The sequence below is a fragment of the Dreissena polymorpha genome, chromosome 8, assembly GCF_020536995.1.
Source record: "Dreissena polymorpha isolate Duluth1 chromosome 8, UMN_Dpol_1.0, whole genome shotgun sequence".
NCBI lineage: Eukaryota > Metazoa > Mollusca > Bivalvia > Myida > Dreissenidae > Dreissena > Dreissena polymorpha.
In genome coordinates, this window is record NC_068362.1 from 102583099 (window position 1) to 102601059 (window position 17961).

The window sequence follows — 17961 nt, forward strand, 5'->3', positions numbered from 1 at the left end:
ATTCTTGAGTTATCATCCGGAAACCATTTTACTATTTCGGGTCATTGTGACCTTGACCTTTAACCTAGTGACCTGAAAATCAATAGGGGTCATCTGCGAGTTATGATCAATCTACCTATCAAGTTTCATGATCCAAGGAATAAGCGTTCTTGAGTTATCATCCGGAAACCATTTTACTATTTCGGGTCACTGTGACCTTGACCTTTGACCTAGTGACCTGAAAATCAATAGGGTCATCTGCGAGCATGATCAATGTACATATGAAGTTTCATGATCCTAGGCCTAAGCGTTCTTGAGTTATCATCCAGAAACCATTTTACTATTTCGGGTCACCGTGACCTTGACCTTTGACCTAGTGACCTGAAAATCAAAAGGGGTCATCTGCCATGAATAATCAATGTACCTACGAAGTTTCATGATCCTAGGCATAAGCGTTCTTGAGTTATCATCCGGAAACCATTTTACTATTTCGGATCACTGTGACCTTGACCTTTGACCTAGTGACCTGAAAATCAATAGGGGTCAACTGAAAGTCATGATCAATCTACCTATCAAGCTTCATGATCCTAGGCCTAAGCGTTCTTGAGTTATCATCCGGAAACCATTTTACTATTTCGGGTCACGATGACCTTGACCTTTGACCTAGTGACCTGAAAATCGATAGGGGTCATCTGTGAGTCATGATCAATGTACCTATGAAGTTTCATGATCCTAGCCCCAAGCGTTTTTGAGTAATCATCCAGAAACCACCTGGTGGACCGACCGACAGACCGACATACCGACAGACCAACCGACATGTGCAAAGCAATATACCCCCTCTTCTTTGAAGAGGGGCATAAAAATCTGATATAATATATATGTTAATGCATATGTTATCAGCTTTTTTTGTCAAAGTGATGAACAAATGTTATTGTATAACATACGGATAGCGTTTCATTAAATTGGCCACATGCCCAACACCTGTGCTCTGAAGTCCTGTTTACCTTGTTTTTAAATTCCCAGACAAAGTGCAGAGTATTTTCTTGTGCAAACGACGTGTCGTTATCCGTCCCCAGTACGGTGACGTTGAAGTAGCTTGGGATGCCAGTGCGGACTCCCCAGGGTATCTCCACCAGCACACTGTAGATCTCAACTGGCAACACAATCAATAATGTCCATCTCATTGAGGAACTGTAATTACTCTAAGTTTTGGGACACTCTTAAGTTTTCGGACACCCTCTTTTTTAGCAAAAATAATTATTTTTGTTACTCTTACGAATTGCCATCTCATTTATTGAGGAATTCATAGCAAAATACATAGAGGATATTTATTTGATACGATGGAATATTGATTTTTTTTCACGAGTGATTATATATAATATTAATATGTATTTTTAATGATCATGAGTGAATTAAAATTGATATTCCATCGAATCCAACAAATTTTCTTTTTATTTTAAGCTTTTTTCACCGTTAATTTAACTTGTAAAAGAGTTTTATTAGATAATTTTGCTGGATTTATGACGGCGTTTCGTCAAAAAAATTGACGTCATTTCACAGTAAAACAGTTTTTGTTCACTCTTTAAAACAGTGAAATACCAGTTTTATTTCACTGATTTTTCTCTCTAATTAAACCACCGGAAAGCATTAAATAAATAGTCATACTAAGGCAGAATAATTATCATTTACTTTTGTTTCACAGTTTTCTACAAGTACTTAATGTTAGTTGGAATTTCAATAAACCACTATGGATATTAATAAAAACTTGGGAATACAAATTATGAAAACAATTCAGAGAATGTTGGTTGAAATTTACAGGAATTTAAAAAGTGACGTTTTTATTTAAAGTACGTCAGTCAAATTTGTGTTGACGGCTTACACAAATCGAAGAATCTAAATGCATTGTTTTCTCAAATCAAATTTCATCAGATAATTACATATCATATAAAACACCTACTTTCTGCATTGATTGTGAAGACTGCCTCAGCACTGCCTTTTGAATTGACAGCAGTAACAGTGATGTTAAATCGACCTTTGGCGTTGAAGGATCTGGTAACCATGGCAGCCCTCTGCAGTCCAGTATAGGTAACTGGGTCAGTACCGTCACCAAAGTTCCAGGTGTAAACTGTCTCCTTCTCAGATCCCTAAGTGGAAAATGTGTACGTTAACCCTTTGCATGCTGGGAAATTTGTTGTCTGCTTAAATGTCGTCTGCTGAATTTGTAAAATAAGCATTTTCTTTCATTTTTTTTCAAAGAATACTATCAGAATAGCAAACAGTTTGGATCCAGATGAGACGCCATGTTCTGTGGCGTCTCATCTGGATCCAAACTGTTTGCAAAGGCCTATAAAATTCGGTTCCCGCACTGAAAGGGTTAAGCAACATGAAACAAAATCCGACACGTAGAATTAAAACAACAGTTCATTTTAATACAGAAGAATTGATAATAATTGCATGAATGCAAAACATCATCACTGATGTAGTGATAAGTTTAAATAATAATTTTTTATGCAAAAAAATGTTTTTTATAAAAAGGTTTGACATAAGTTTGGATTGTGTTCAAGTGATCGTGAATGCTTAAAGAATGCAAACAACAACCTTTTTTAATACAGTCGAAACGCGATTGTTCGAACTCGTCGGGACCGGCAACAAAAGTTCGAGCCATCCTGAATTCAAGCCATCCGATTTCCAATATTTTTTGTTTACGAACAAGTCTGCAGTTCATTTCACCTCCATTCGAAGAGTATACACATATTGCTTTAACTTCGTACTACTTCGTATTACTATCTGCTTTTGAATTAATAAGAACCAAATATATACTTTATACTTGTATGTTCCAATATTTTAAAAAGTACAAATACAATCAAACAAATATCATGTAGTAAATTATATCAGCACATTTAAATGTAGCGTAATCTGGTAACACATAGCACTAAGAACAAAGAGGAACAAAACATGCATCAGCACTACATACACATCATTTAGATAAGAGACAGTACTGCATTTATTAATGTATTTATATATTTTTCTAAGAATGACATTATGTCAGTCTGTATTGCGTTCCTTGGCTGTCGTCGAGAAACAAAGCTTTCTATTACAGCCAGTTGTGATTGAACATGCATCTACAAAAAAATGCCAGATTTTATACAAAATGTCATTATTTACTAAAATCAATTAACGATCGAGTCCATAACATGTTTGCAACCGATGTTAAGTCAATTATAATGTGCCTTTAATTAAGTGGTCCTAATTAATCGATTAGCAGTTTATGCCACTCGAAGCGAGTTCGAGCCATCCGAACAAAAGAACGTGTGAAAATTGTGACCAGGACCGTGAAAACCGTTCCAGCCATCAGATAATTCAAGTCTCACGTATTCGAGTCATGTGACAAAATTTGATGTGAATATATAGCAATTAAAAATGGTGTTTTAATGAGAGTTTGAGCCAACCGGAAATTCCAGCCAAGCGAGATTAAGCCATCGGGTTTCGACTGTATCACAATTATAAACAAGAGCTACGCATAACGGGATCCAACGCTCTGCTGCGGGTGCATTTTTTAATAAACCAAAGCTTGTCAGATTTGTTTGATTTTTTTTTAGAGGTCACCTTGACCTTGACCTTTGACCTAATGACCCCAATATGGGTGTGGCGTGTAGAAATCATCAAGGTGCATCCACATATGAAGTTTTAAAGTTGTAGTTGGAAGCACTTTGATTTTAGAGCCAATGTAAAGGTTTGAGCACGTCACCAGCAGACGGCGGACAGCGAGGCTATGAAAATACCTCTGTTTTTCTCCGAAAACAGATGAGCTAAAAATTAAAGTTTTTTCAAATTTCTAAATTGATTCTGAACAAATTGCGACTCATATTTGCGGTACAAAAACAACCAGAAACAAAAAAAAAACCCATATCAACTAAGTGATACAAGTAAGTGCTAATATTATACACAGAGCCAATATTATAAGATTCTCTAGTGTAATAGAACGTTTCTAATCAGAACGTACTGACTCCTGTGTAAGGTGGAAGGTCACGTTGGTACCCAGCTGTACACAGGTGCGGGGACTGCTGATCTTCAGGCCCCTTGGGGGCAGTAGGGGGCAAGGGGTCAACACAGGGAGGTAAAGGGTCACATCTCCTCTTTCACAGCTACTGGAGGTCACTCTACGGTAGCTGGTGATAAGGAAGAGGAAATGTTGTGCAGACAAATACATGTAGGCTGTGCTCTGTGAAAGGGAGTTTAATGCATGTGCGTAAAGTGTCGTCCCAGAATAACCTGTGCAGTCAGGGACGACATTTTCCGCCTAAACTTGATTTATGCTAAGAAGAGACTTAATTGAAACGAAGAATATCATAAAAGTGGAAAGTGTCGTCCATCGTTACTGGTAACACAGAGCACTAAGAAGATCGTGGACTGCACAGGCTAAACTGGGAAGACACTTCATGCCATGCATTAAACCCCTTTTTCACAGAGCATGGCTCATATATACTGATTGGATTTTGTGTTCAATTGTTTGCTGTATTGTCATACATATGTAATAGTGTAAGACATTGAGTCCGCCTTGTACCAACACATTGACCTGTGGACTTTATAATATATGATTATTTTTATTTACCTATTTATTTCTTGTCACAAAGGTGCATAGATATCTAGGTTACTGGGCAAAAAGAAATACATAAGGCAATCAATAGCTGCTCTGTTACATTAGCATAGCATAAGCCTCCATGTCTATTACTCAGTCATGCAAACTAACATACCCAGCTCTGTTACATTAGCATTGCATAAGTCTCCATGTCTATTGCTCAGTCATGCAAACTAACCTACCCAGCTCTGTTACATTAGCATTGCATAAGTCTCCATGTCTATTGCTCAGTCATGCAAACTAACCTACCCAGCTCTGTTACATTAGCATAGCATAAGCCTCCATGTCTATTGCTCAGTCATGCAAACTAACATACCCAGCTCTGTTACATTAGCATTGCATAAGCCTCCATGTCTATTGCTCAGTCATGCAAACTAGCCTACCCAGCTCTGTTACATTAGCATTGCATAAGCCTCCATGTCTATTGCTCAGTCATGCAAACTAGCCTACCCAGCCCTGTTACATTAGCATTGCATAAGCCTCCATGTCTATTGCTCAGTCATGCAAACTAGCCTACCCAGCTCTGTTACATTAGCATTGCATAAGCCTCCATGTCTATTGCTCAGTCATACAAACTAACCTACCCAGCTCTGTTACATTAGCATTGCATAAGCCTCCATGTCTATTGCTCAGTCATGCAAACTAGCCTACCCAGTTCTGTTACATTAGCATTGCATAAGTCTCCATGTCTATTGCTCAGTCATGCAAACTAGCCTACCCAGCTCTGTTACATTAGCATAGCATAAGTCTCCATGTCTATTGCTCAGTCATGCAAACTAACCTACCCAGCTCTGTTACATTAGCATAGCATAAGTATCCATGTCTATTGCTCAGTCATGCAAACTAGCCTACCCAGCTCTGTTACATTAGCATTGCATAAGTCTCCATGTCTATTACTCAGTCATGCAAACTAGCCTACCCAGCTCTGTTACATTAGCATTGCATAAGTCTCCATGTCTATTGCTCAGTCATGCAAACTAACCTACCCAGCTCTGTTACATTAGCATTGCATAAGCCTCCATGTCTATTGCTCAGTCATGCAAACTAACCTACCCAGCTCTGTTACATTAGCATTGCATAAGCCTCCATGTCTATTGCTCAGTCATGCAAACTAACTTACCCAGCTCTGTTACATTAGCATTGCATAAGTATCCATGTCTATTGCTCAGTCATGCAAACTAACCTACACAGCTCTGTTACATTAGAATTGCATAAGTCTCCATGTCTATTGCTCAGTCATGCAAACTAGCCTACCCAGCTCTGTTACATAAGCATTGCATAAGTCTCCATGTCTATTACTCAGTCATGCAAACTAGCCTACCCAGCTCTGTTACATTAGAATTGCATAAGCCTCCATGTCTATTGCTCAGTCATGCAAACTAACCTACCCAGCTCTGTTACATTAGCATTGCATACGCCTCCATGTCTATTGCTCAGTCATGCAAACTAACCTACCCAGCTCTGTTACATTAGCATTGCATAAGTATCCATGTCTATTGCTCAGTCATGCAAACTAACCTACCCAGCTCTGTTACATTAGCATTGCATAAGTCTCCATGTCTTTTGCTCAGTCATGCAAACTAGCCTACCCAGCTCTGTTACATTAGAATTGCATAAGTCTCCATGTCTATTGCTCAGTCATGCAAACTAGCCTACCGAGCTCTGTTACATTAGCATTGCATAAGTCTCCATGTCTATTACTCAGTCATGCAAACTAGCCTACCCAGCTCTGTTACATTAGCATTGCATAAGTCTCCATGTCTATTACTCAGTCATACAAACTAACCTACCCAGCTCTGTTACATTAGCATTGCATAAGTATCCATGTCTATTGCTCAGTCATGCAAACTAACATACCCAGAAGACTTGTTGTATCTCCCATCGGTGCAGACTGGTGCAGGAAGGAAATCTGGATTGAACCAGTCTGAAGGTACACAGGAAGTGCCGTCTGGTGCCAGTTTGTAGCCAAAATCACTGCAGTTGAATGTATCAAATAATAATCAATGGGAATGTCTCAATAACATTTTGATCATCCTTAAGAACGTAAACTAAGAATATTAGGACATGTGAATAAATCTTGATCTTCAGCCTTTGTTTTTATTCAGTTTTTTTATAAAACCTGTTGGGTCTCTTCGGAATGTAGTTTAAGATTCACTGTTGGGAACAGAATCAAAATCAAGTGATCAAGTTGTAAGTTGAAGTGAAGTATTGGATATTGTGTCGTCATGGCTACAATGAGGTTACTGGTTTCATTCCTACCGTGAGAGCATTGTTTAAATTTCTTTTAAAGATATCAAGTATTTGCTCTACTCAGGAAACAGACTCAAGGGCATCCCAATAAGATTATGCTTTGAATGCAGTTGAGCTAAAATAAATAAACTAAGGTACGTAAACTGCCTCTAACATATGGTATTGCTGGAACATCAGTGAAGTTTCCATCAACCTTTTCAATCTTAAAACTGTTTTGAGCGAACCAGGGCTATTTCAATTTTTTAGCAAAAAAAACCTAACAAGCTCTGTTTTATACCACTCAAAATCTTCTGGACCACAGGTACAGTTCTGCTGGGACTTTGGTCTGTAGTAATCAGCTCCATAGTAACACTCTGCCATCATCTTCCTTCTCTCATACACCAGGTGCTCCCCCATTATGCAGCCAGTACTGGCGTCATTCTACAAGATGATTTCGTAGTAATGTATACAGCAAATAACAACACAACAGGTATAAAATGTAATAGTTTAACCATTATCGGTAATACATCATACATAGATTCTAAGAACTGTGTGAAAGTGACCTGTTGACCTTGAAATAAATCATGTTCTTTCCTCCAAAGCATTCATCTATCTGATTAAGATGCTGCTTGGTAGAAGTATTCTCTAGATTTAAATGTAGGAACCATTGATACAAGTTCCTGTGACTTGACCTTAAACATGGCGACCAAAAATTTGAAGTACGTATTCCTTTCCTTCAATTAAATCACTTAACCAATTTGCATGATCTAAAGTAACAGCTTTCTTAAAGTATAAAGCTGAAACTAATTGTCTGTTATAAATAATGTGACCTCAACATTTATAGATATCGCCTTTTATGTAACCATCATACCAGTTTGCATTGTTTTAGGTCAAACTGTTCTCTAGATATAGAATTGACATGCTTTAACTACAGACTGACTGACTGCCCTACCTACTGACTGACAGACAAGTGCTATACAATTTACCCCAGTTTCTTCAAAGCAGAGCATAATAATTTTAGCCCAGGCGCATAGCATGTGTGTAAAGTTTTGTCCCAGATTAGCCTGTGCAGTCCACACAGCCATTCCATAAAAGCCAAAAGAGTTTTCCCTGAACAAGGATCATTAGATGAAGAATCCCCACATAAGTTATGTTGTCTGATTGTCATCTGAGGTGGCAGCACTACTGCACGTGTCCTGTGTTACCTGGGCAACAGGGGCAGGTGACCACATCTCAAAGTCCTCGTCCCCACACTGCCAGGTCAGCACGGAGGAGTAGTCCAGTTTAAACAGGCTCCAACCCGCATTTGGATCCGCATGACCGAACACACTGAAAATGCCAATAACATAAAGCGTCTACAATTGACTGTTTCACTTATGGACTAATATTTCACATGTTTTGCAGCAATAGTTTCATTCTATGCATAATTGATATTTTTTTTAAACAAATAAATTTTCAATTTAGGCTGCTACATCATAACAAAAAGGAAATTGAATGTCATGAAAATATTCAAATGTATTAATTGTTTCCCAAGTACATTATAATTATTTCCACATTGATTAAATATTGATTTCCTCATACAACAGACTGAATTGAACTATTTGAAAAAACCAACATTACTATGCTATTACCCACCTGGAAATCAGGGTAGTGGAGCCTGGTTCATTCACGACTCCCTCTATGATAATGTCCTCCTCAGTGAAATTGTGAGTTGACCAAGTGGCCCCTTCTGTGCACGAGTAGCTGCAGAAACCAGAATAAAACACTGGTGAAAATCAAGGTGAATTAATAACGTCACAACAATTGTCAGTATACTGATCTTTTGTACAAAAAAGAATGTGATTGTCAAAAATGAATGATAAAAAGATATACTATGATTGGTCAGGTAAGTTATGTTAAGTGCAAAAAATAAAAACAATAAAAATACAGACTGTAAGCCACTTAAAAAATACTGTGGTAAAAAAACAACAACACAATCTATATAACCAGAAAAAGAATAACTTTCAGAACAAGGTCTACCTAAGGATATTTATTTTATGCTTGGTTTTTGGAACATGTTCCTGACATTTCTATGACATATTTTGTATTGAGGATCGAAGTCAGCATGAGTGACACCTACTGTACTGTATTGGTTGGAACCCTGTCTGCCAGTATGGCTGATATGGCCCCACCTTGGTCCAGTATGGTAAGGAAATAGTTGCCAACAAATGGAGCCTGCAACAATAAAACAGCATACAGACAATGCTCTGTAAAAAGGGGGTTGAATGCATGTGCATAAAGTGTCATTCCAGATTAGCTTGTGTAGTCTGCACAGGCTTATCAGGGACAACACTTTCTGCCTAAACTGGATTTTTCTCAGAAGAGACTTTCTTTAAACCAAAAATACCATAAAAGCGGAAAGTGTCGTCCCTGATTAGCATGTGCGTACTGCACAAGTGAATCTGGGATGACTCTGTACGCACATGTATTAAACCCCCTTTTCACAGAGCACAGTCTGTATAATAAATCAACTAAGCCTAAACATTTATTAACACAAATTCATTACATAATTGATAGAAGCATATGATGCCTCAAGAAAATATTTGGTAACCAAATGTATATTTAAGTATATATTCCTTTTGCATCAAATATTTTCAGCATAAACTTATTTAATAAAAAATTGAAATAAGAACTTATGCAATTTAGCAAATATGAATTATCCTTAGTGGACAGTGGCTTTTATGATTTTCACAATTTCATGGCAGATAATATTAACAACAAGATGTGTTTGTGAAACACAATGTCCCCCTATATGACGTTTGACCTTGTAGGATGACCTTGACCTTGTGAAGGATGACCTTGACCTTTCACCACTCAAAATGTGCAGCTCTATGAGATACACATGCATGCAAAATATCAAGTTGCTATCTTCAATATTGCAAAAGAATTCATAAAATAAGCGATTTGGGCCACATATATTTGACCCCTGACCTTGAAGGATGACCTTGACCTTGACCTTTCACCACTCAAAATGTGCAGCTCCATGAGATGCACATGCATGCAAAATATCAAGTTGCTATCTTCAATATTGCAAAAGTATTTATAAAATAAGCGATTTGGGCCACATATATTTGACCTCTGACCTTGAAGGATGACCTTGACCTTTCACCACTCAAAATGTGCAGCTCCATGAGATACACATGCATGCCAAATATCAAGTTGCTATCTTCAATATTGCAAAAGTATTCATAAAATGAGCCATTTTGGCCACATATATTTGACCTCTGACCTTGAAGGATGACCTTGACCTTTCACCACTCAAAATGTGCAGCTCCATGAGATACACATGCATGCCAAATATGAAGTTGCTATCTTCAATATAGAAAAAGTTATTGCAAAATGTTAAAGTTGGCGCAAACAGACAGACAGACCAACAGACAGACCAACAGACCAATGGACAGGGCAAAAACAATATGTCCCCCACTACTATAGTGGGGGACATAAAAATTCATTTATCATTATTGGACATAATTTCAGTAAATTTATACTCAATTGGAAAATTACATACATCTATGTATGCCAGCATCACTTACAGGTATCCAAGTAAGACCTGCATCTCGGCTGATGAACACATGAGATGTAGTGAGGTCCAGGAACGTACCAGTGGTGCCGTGTGCAAGGATCAAACCTGGAGCCTCGGCAATCGTCTCCACCAGAGGGATGGCAAGAAAAGCGTTGGTTAGGCCTATATGCAGGTGCAGGTGGCAGTTCTGGAAACATTTAATTCAAGAGTATTGTCACAGACAAACCAGCCCCCTGCCAGATTGTTTCCAGAGTAACAACAGGGTCTCCATCAGTTTAATAAATCTTAAAAAGTTATTGTAAGTACTCTATGTTTTCGGACACTCTAAGTTTTCGGACACCCCCTTTTTTTAGCAAAAATAATTATTTTTCATGACTCTTAATTTTCGGACACACGATTTTTCGCCCATTATTTATGTCTCTAAGTTTTTCGGACAGAATATTTTACAGCGCTATTTTACCAAATTTCGGTCCTGTTTTCGATATCTAATGACACTTCGATCATGGGGTTTCACAACCAGATTAACATCATAAAACGTGGAAGGTGCATGCCTGAGGGCAACGGACCATTGCGTTATTGGGTAAATAACCTTGTTAACCGGTATTAAACAATGGTTTCGCCCGATAGCATTAGCGCTATGACCATTACCAGGGGCAGTACCAATTAACAGTTCAATTATCTACCGCAATGGTCCTACCCCTTATAAGTAAAATAACTGTGACAAATACTAAAGGCTTCAAAGTGTGATGCACCCTATTGCAAGTTTTACGAACAATGGAAGGTGTTAGAAAAGAAGTATCTGAAATGAACAAACAAAGAATTCATAGTTTGCTTTTTTTCGTTAATTACAGGATCATACTAGCGAGTATTGGTACGTCACATTCTCATCTTTAAATCGTTGGTCAAAGTACAACCTTGTTGTAACTTTCTGTCAAATAAATTAAGCGTTTAAAATTATTTAAAAGGCAGTGCAAATATATATAACTGTAATTTATACTGCATGGTATTTTACAAGCGCATGCTTTTACCGGTAGTCGTTGATACAATTGACGCTATTTTCGGACACTTCAATTTTAGACTCTAAGTTTTCGGACACCTGCATTTTGTGAATATTTTTCGTATCTATGTTTTCGGACACGAACAAAATTAATTATTTTTAAGTGTCTGAAAACATAGAGTAATTACGGTATATTTTATTCAGGCTTCATTTCCAGCCTTTAGATACTGATGAGCAGCAAACAGCATAAAACCTGAACAGACTGCGAGTTACTTGCAGGCTGTTTTGGTTTTATGCTGTTTTCACATATTTACTCTTTTTTTTCACATATTTACTTTGCTTCTACATGTAAGTGGGAAAGGGTTAACATACTTTTTATACACAATAATGTTAATTCTTTCCTGATATATAACATCTTAATGGGCTTTTCAAAGCGTGTTTTAATAAATTTAATATTTGAAATATACACTTGTTTTGTAAGAATAATGGAACTCCAGAAGCATTTTAAGGTGGGGAATTAGTGTTACCATCAGCTAGCGTTAAAAGAAATGGAATATTAAAAAATCCTTATATAATATCATACTAAAAATAAAAGCAGAATTAGTGTTACTATCAGTTAGCGCTAAAAGAAATGGAATATTAAAAAATCATAAAATAATATCATACTAAATATAAAAGGGAAATTAGTGTTACCATCAGCAAGCGTAAAAAGAAACAGAATATTTAAAAAGCACAATATAATATCATACTAAAAATAAATGTGTGTAAAGCTGGGGTAAATACCTTAGAACCGTCACCGCAAAGCATTTGGGGTTTACACTGATCTAATGGCTAGTCAATCATAACATTTTGTTTGCTATTAAAGGGAAAACTTTTCCCAGCTTGAACAAGATATAGGCCGCACTCTGTGAAAAGGGGGTTAAATGCATGTACATAAAGTGTCGTACCAGATTAGAATGTGCCATTTGCGCAGGCTCATTAGGGAAGACACTTTCCGCTTTAATGATATTTTCATTGAGAAAGTCTCTTCTTAGCAAAAATCCAGTTTAAGGAGAAAGTGTCGTCCCTGATTAGCCTGTGCTAACGCACATGCATTAAACCCCCTTTTCACCGAGCAGGGGCCATATTAATTCTACAAAATCAATTTAATGGCAGGATTATACACACATCACACTTTATGCAGCAACTTAATACACAAAACAGTTATAACCCCTTAAAGGTCCCAGGTTTGAAACCTATTAAGTTTAATATTTTAATTTACCTTTTGCTAGAGATAGTGATAATTGTTTTAAATACTGAAGTTTTTCAAAAAAATACATGGAATAATAATTTTGAACATCAAAATTCTCATTCTCCAGTGTACTGACATGTTGTTGGGCCCACTACCCAATAATCAACTATACACTTACATCTGGTTCATGACAAAGATGCTTCGCCTCTGGGGGCACATCGAGCAGTCTCCAGTGGCCTCCCTTATTGTAGGTGATGTATGTCCTCTGTGACATCACAGCCATATCATTGGCAACTGGGGTCTCAAACTTGTTCACAAGGTATATACCCTTCAGTCCCTTCACCTATAAACAAATGGCTTTAGCGTTACAACATGTGACCAAAGGTTATGTACTTTTAGCATTTTGAAGGACTTACATAATATTCTGTTGTTAATAGGGTACAAACTACGCTTTTAAAGGATGCATAATTTCAATGAGTAATAATGAGTAATATTTATATCTAGCTTTGGCAATATCTGTTATTTAGAACTTAGTGAAAGCTTTCTTTTTTCTTGAGGTACAAAAATAAAATACCACAAGTTCATTCTTATAAGTGACCTCAAATCTTCATGTAAACCCTTTAAGGCACTTATTGAATATGGAACAAATAAATTATGGAACTACAACTTATAAGTAGGTCATTTATTGGACAGCATGCATAATTTGTATAAATATATATCAACATGATGAACATTTGTAAAGTGTTTGCAAAACTAATTTTTAACAAAATAAAAGTCAAAGCAAAGCAAGATAACTGTATTTGGGCCATGCTCTGTGAAAAGGGGGTTTAATGCATGTGCGCGTGTCATCCCAGATAAGCCTGTGCAGCCTGCACAGGCTATTCCGGGATGACGCTTTCCCCTCATATGATATTTTTTGATTGCAGAGAGTCTCTTATTAGCAAAAATCAAGTTTAGGCGATAAGTATCATCCCTGATTAGCCTGTGCGGACTGCACTTTATGCACATTCATTAAACCCCCTTTTCACAGAGCACGTTTTTTTTTCCTTATAACTCACTTTCACCAAGTCCACATCAAACTTGCCAGGATATCGCAAGCCTACAACATTCTCAACCGAAGTCACATAGTACTGGCCCGTGATGTCAGACAGGTACAGATTGGCGATGTTACCCTCAAAATCAATGGCTATGAACACCTGCTGGTCTGTGGTGTCCACTACGTTGAAGTCCTGCGGAAAGATTGACCATGTGGTGTCTTGTTTAATTAAATTATAATCAAATTATATATCAAATTATAATAGAATATACTCATTTTTTCATTTAATATTGCAAGTGTTATATTAATGTATGAAACTTGAGAGGAAGTTATTTATTTCATACTTAATAATTTTAGTCTGCAAGAGGCTTAGAGAATTTTATTTTATCACAAAAGTACATATGAGTCGTGTTCTGAGAAAACTGGGCATAATGCATGTGCGTAAAGTGTCGTCCCAGATAAGCCTGTGCAGTCCACAAAGGCTATCCAGGGACGACACTTTCCGCCTAAATTGGATTTTTGCTAAGAAGCGACTTCACTTTAAAGAAAAATGTCATAAAAGTGGAAAGTGTTGTCCCTGATTATCCTGTGCAGAATGTGCTAATCAGGGATATTTTCTGCCTAAACTTGATTTTTGTTAACCCTTTCAGTGCTGAAACCGAATTTTGAAGGCCTTTGCAAACAGTTTGGATCCAGATGAGACGCCACAGAACGTGGCATCTCATCAGGATCCAAACTGTTTGCTCTTCTGATAGTATTCTTTGAAAAAAAATCGAAGAAAATGCTAATTTGTGAAATTCAGCAGAAGACATTTTAGCAGACGACAAATTTCCCAGCATGCAAAGGGTTAAGAAGAGACTTCCTTTAAAAACAAAAATTACCATAAAAGTGAAAAGTGATATCCCTGATCTACTTATTTCGGACTGCACAGGCTAATCTTGGACGACACTTTACACATGTGCATTAAGCCCCATTTTCTCAGAACGAGGATCAAATAAACTAACAGGAAAACCCTGATTACCAATGCCTGCAGGTTGGTGGGAAAGAAAGCCTTCTGAAAAGGCCCCCTGTTGTAGGACACATAGAGAAAGGTTATATCGTCTGTGGACTTCTGGACAAAGATGTACTCTCGCTCCACGATCAACGAGTAGAAGTCAATGTTGCCCAGGGACTTGTCTGTCGGTACAGGGTCACAAGCTGGTGCTGTAATAACATTCAATCAAAGATACTTGTACACTGTTTATTTTAGTGATTTTAATCCTTCACCCCTTAGAAACATATTTAGACGCATTCGTAGTCCTTTATTAAGTTGAATTTAATAAAAGACCTTTATTACTAAATTCAAGTTTTAAAGGCTTCATTTCCAGCCCTTAGATACTGAAAAGCAAACAGCATAAAACCTGAACAGACTGCGAGTTACTCCATTTTCACTTTGCCTCTTATGGGTGAAAGGGTTAAAGCCCCTAAAGTGTGTAATTTGTGCATGACTGTATGATTGTATGTGTACAATTCTATTTATATGCACTTTTATTCAATTAAACTATGTACCATACAACTTATTAGAATATAAATGCATCTATGTGTAAAATTTACTATTGTGGAATAAAAAAAATTACACACCTCTAACAATGATCAAAAATATGTTTGCTGGGCTCTATCTTTTAATAACATCAGATATATTTCTAGATGTAAAAAGATAAATAGTAAAGACATTAATTAACATAAACATATCACAAATGAAAACATTGCACTGATGATGTAAAAAAAACAAATACAAGGACAAATAACAACAACCAACAGTGAGACATTTTTTATTAACCTGACATGTGAATTTATCATACTACAATAGCATAGCTGTTGTTTTATTCTATGCCTTGCCTGATATAGTAAACAAACATAGGGCAGATATAAAATCAGACTACAATAACAATTTAAATCCGGCCACATGGGCCTATACGTCACCACTACAAAGATAACAATTTTTACCTATACATGCGAAGTATGAGACCTAATGTGCCTTTGTCACCAAAACAAAGATAACAAGCAAATTCCTTGAATTGATATCCCCGGCCAATATACTTCTTGACACAAATAATTTTGGACGGATGGACAACGCCAATGTGCATCATCCTCTTATCCATTTATATACTAATTCCAAGTTTCAATGAAATCCGTCAAAGCACTTCCAAGATATGACTCCGGACACACAAAAAAGAGCAATTTTTCAAGATACAAATGGACATAACTCCGTTATTATCCAATGGTGTAAAATGCCATTTGGCGTGCATCATCCTCTTATCCATATACATACACTCATACCAAGTTTCAATGAAAACCGACAAAGTACTTCCAAGATATGGCTCTGGACACAAAAAAGCATTTTTTCAAGATACAAAGGGCCATAACTCCGTTATTAATAGATGGTGTACAATGCCATTTTGCGTGCATTATCCTCTTATCCATATATATACTCATATCAAGTTTCAATGAAATCCGCCAAAGCACTTCCAAGATATGGCTCCGGACACAAAAGTGCCGGACGGACGGACAACGCCAACACAATATCCCTCCGCCTATGGCGGGGGATAATACTATGTACCTATACATGCGAAGTACGTGACGGGTCCGACGGGGTCCTGTAGCTCCATGTGGACTGTCCTGGGTTCCTTGTCCACGCCCTGAACCGCCCAGAAAAACCGCTCAGTGACCCGCTCACGAAGCAGGCACCATGTGGACCCAAAATCCTCTGACACGTAAAGCTACAGGGAACATAGAGAAAAAAATTAATAAGTAATACCCTTACTTTGTAGAGTCAGGTAAAATCCAATTATGGCTGGTATTAAACAAATCAGAGCATTTATTATATTTATAATCCTTATTCAATATATACATTACATTTCCTTTCCCTCAGATTCCTATACTCTGTCTTTGTTTTGTGTTAAAAAAAAACAAGAAAGTAAATACATTTTGAAGTGAAGGTAAATATATATTTTTAAATGTATGTCAAATTCATATGAATTAGAGGATGCAAACCTGTTTATTGAAATCCTCTAGGAACCTAACAAAAACTGTTTTGAAAAAATGTCAGTTATCTTCAAAATAATAAAACAAAAATAACAGATTTTGTTGCAACTATCACATAATTTACCAGTAGGAACATCTAAGCATAAATGAACATGTATAGACATATTAAAAACAAAACAATTAAGAGATGTAACTGCTTGATGTATAATATAATAAAACACATTTGCAGCCTCTTAAGTTGTTAAAAGATAATTAATCACATGCGGTAATACTATTAAATGGTTAATGATTATCACAGAAATGTTACATAGCAAATAAGTGCAGACCTTTTTTCTAATAGTGGGTCAGGTTTACAAATGCACAAACTTTTATCTTCCAGCTGAGAGGCCGCAGTCTTGAATGAAATCTTTTTGTTGGCTTATAAAGGAACAGTTCATAGTTGCACTTGTTAATTACTGATTGTTAAAGGGTTAACAACGAGAATATATATTTGTAAAAATCCCTCAACTACTTGTTTGAATATTGCACAGGACATTTTTATTCTGCAAGCAACATTTCAATCATATTCATTGTTTACATCTGTCTATTTATACACTTGACATTTTGGTTGTAGAAACATTCAATATAAAGCATTTTAACTAAAGATCAAGATACTGCGTATCATTTCATTTTATAAATGCCTTTCATTTTATAAAACAGAATTTTTCATTTTTGTTTTTAATGAAGCAAAGGATTTTAGATTTTAAATATTTTAGAAACGTATGTTTTAGGTTTGTTTACTACCCTTATTTTTCAACAGAATATAATGCAAGAGTCTATTCAGACAAGCGTAATTTAATACATGTAAATATTTGCTAACATTATAAGAACCAACATCTTGAAGCTACTCACAATAAAACAAACATTTAATTCTTTACAACAAATGCATAAAGTCGTTAAAACTCTTTTTATTGCAAAAACATGACATTACAGTGCATTTGTATTTTAACTAAGATTTTCTAAGAGTATGCAAAAACAATCTAACACCCACACACAGATGGGAAGGGCGGATTGTGGTTGTCCCTGCAGTTAAACTAATGAAAACTCTAGGAGTATCCTTCACAAATCATGTCTATCCATTTTTTTGAAACACCACCCAATATTTCATTCACATCTGTGCAGTATTAGCTGGAGTTTCTGTGAGAAATATTACATTGGCAGGTGTCAGACTGACGTAAAGCTTTTTAATAATATTGTGTTGTTATTTTTCCCATTGCAAAATACC

At 36.6% G+C, this 17961-nt stretch overlaps 1 protein-coding gene across 2 annotated transcripts in view; it reads right to left on the reverse strand.

Annotated features, from left to right (window-relative positions):
• The window catches only part of LOC127842457 (VPS10 domain-containing receptor SorCS1-like), a 57513-nt gene that overhangs the window by 13010 nt on the left and 26542 nt on the right, over nucleotides 1-17961 (reverse strand). For both annotated transcript variants that reach the window (XM_052371981.1, XM_052371982.1), the window contains 13 exons: nucleotides 16273-16432; nucleotides 14695-14876; nucleotides 13696-13866; nucleotides 12816-12980; nucleotides 10420-10596; nucleotides 8967-9061; nucleotides 8483-8590; nucleotides 8053-8176; nucleotides 7146-7288; nucleotides 6476-6592; nucleotides 3983-4148; nucleotides 1937-2123; nucleotides 984-1132 (listed from right to left, as the gene is read on the reverse strand). In XM_052371981.1, coding sequence (XP_052227941.1) covers nucleotides 984-1132; nucleotides 1937-2123; nucleotides 3983-4148; nucleotides 6476-6592; nucleotides 7146-7288; nucleotides 8053-8176; nucleotides 8483-8590; nucleotides 8967-9061; nucleotides 10420-10596; nucleotides 12816-12980; nucleotides 13696-13866; nucleotides 14695-14876; nucleotides 16273-16432 — 1944 coding nt within the window. The remainder of the gene's footprint in view (nucleotides 1-983; nucleotides 1133-1936; nucleotides 2124-3982; nucleotides 4149-6475; nucleotides 6593-7145; nucleotides 7289-8052; nucleotides 8177-8482; nucleotides 8591-8966; nucleotides 9062-10419; nucleotides 10597-12815; nucleotides 12981-13695; nucleotides 13867-14694; nucleotides 14877-16272; nucleotides 16433-17961) is intronic.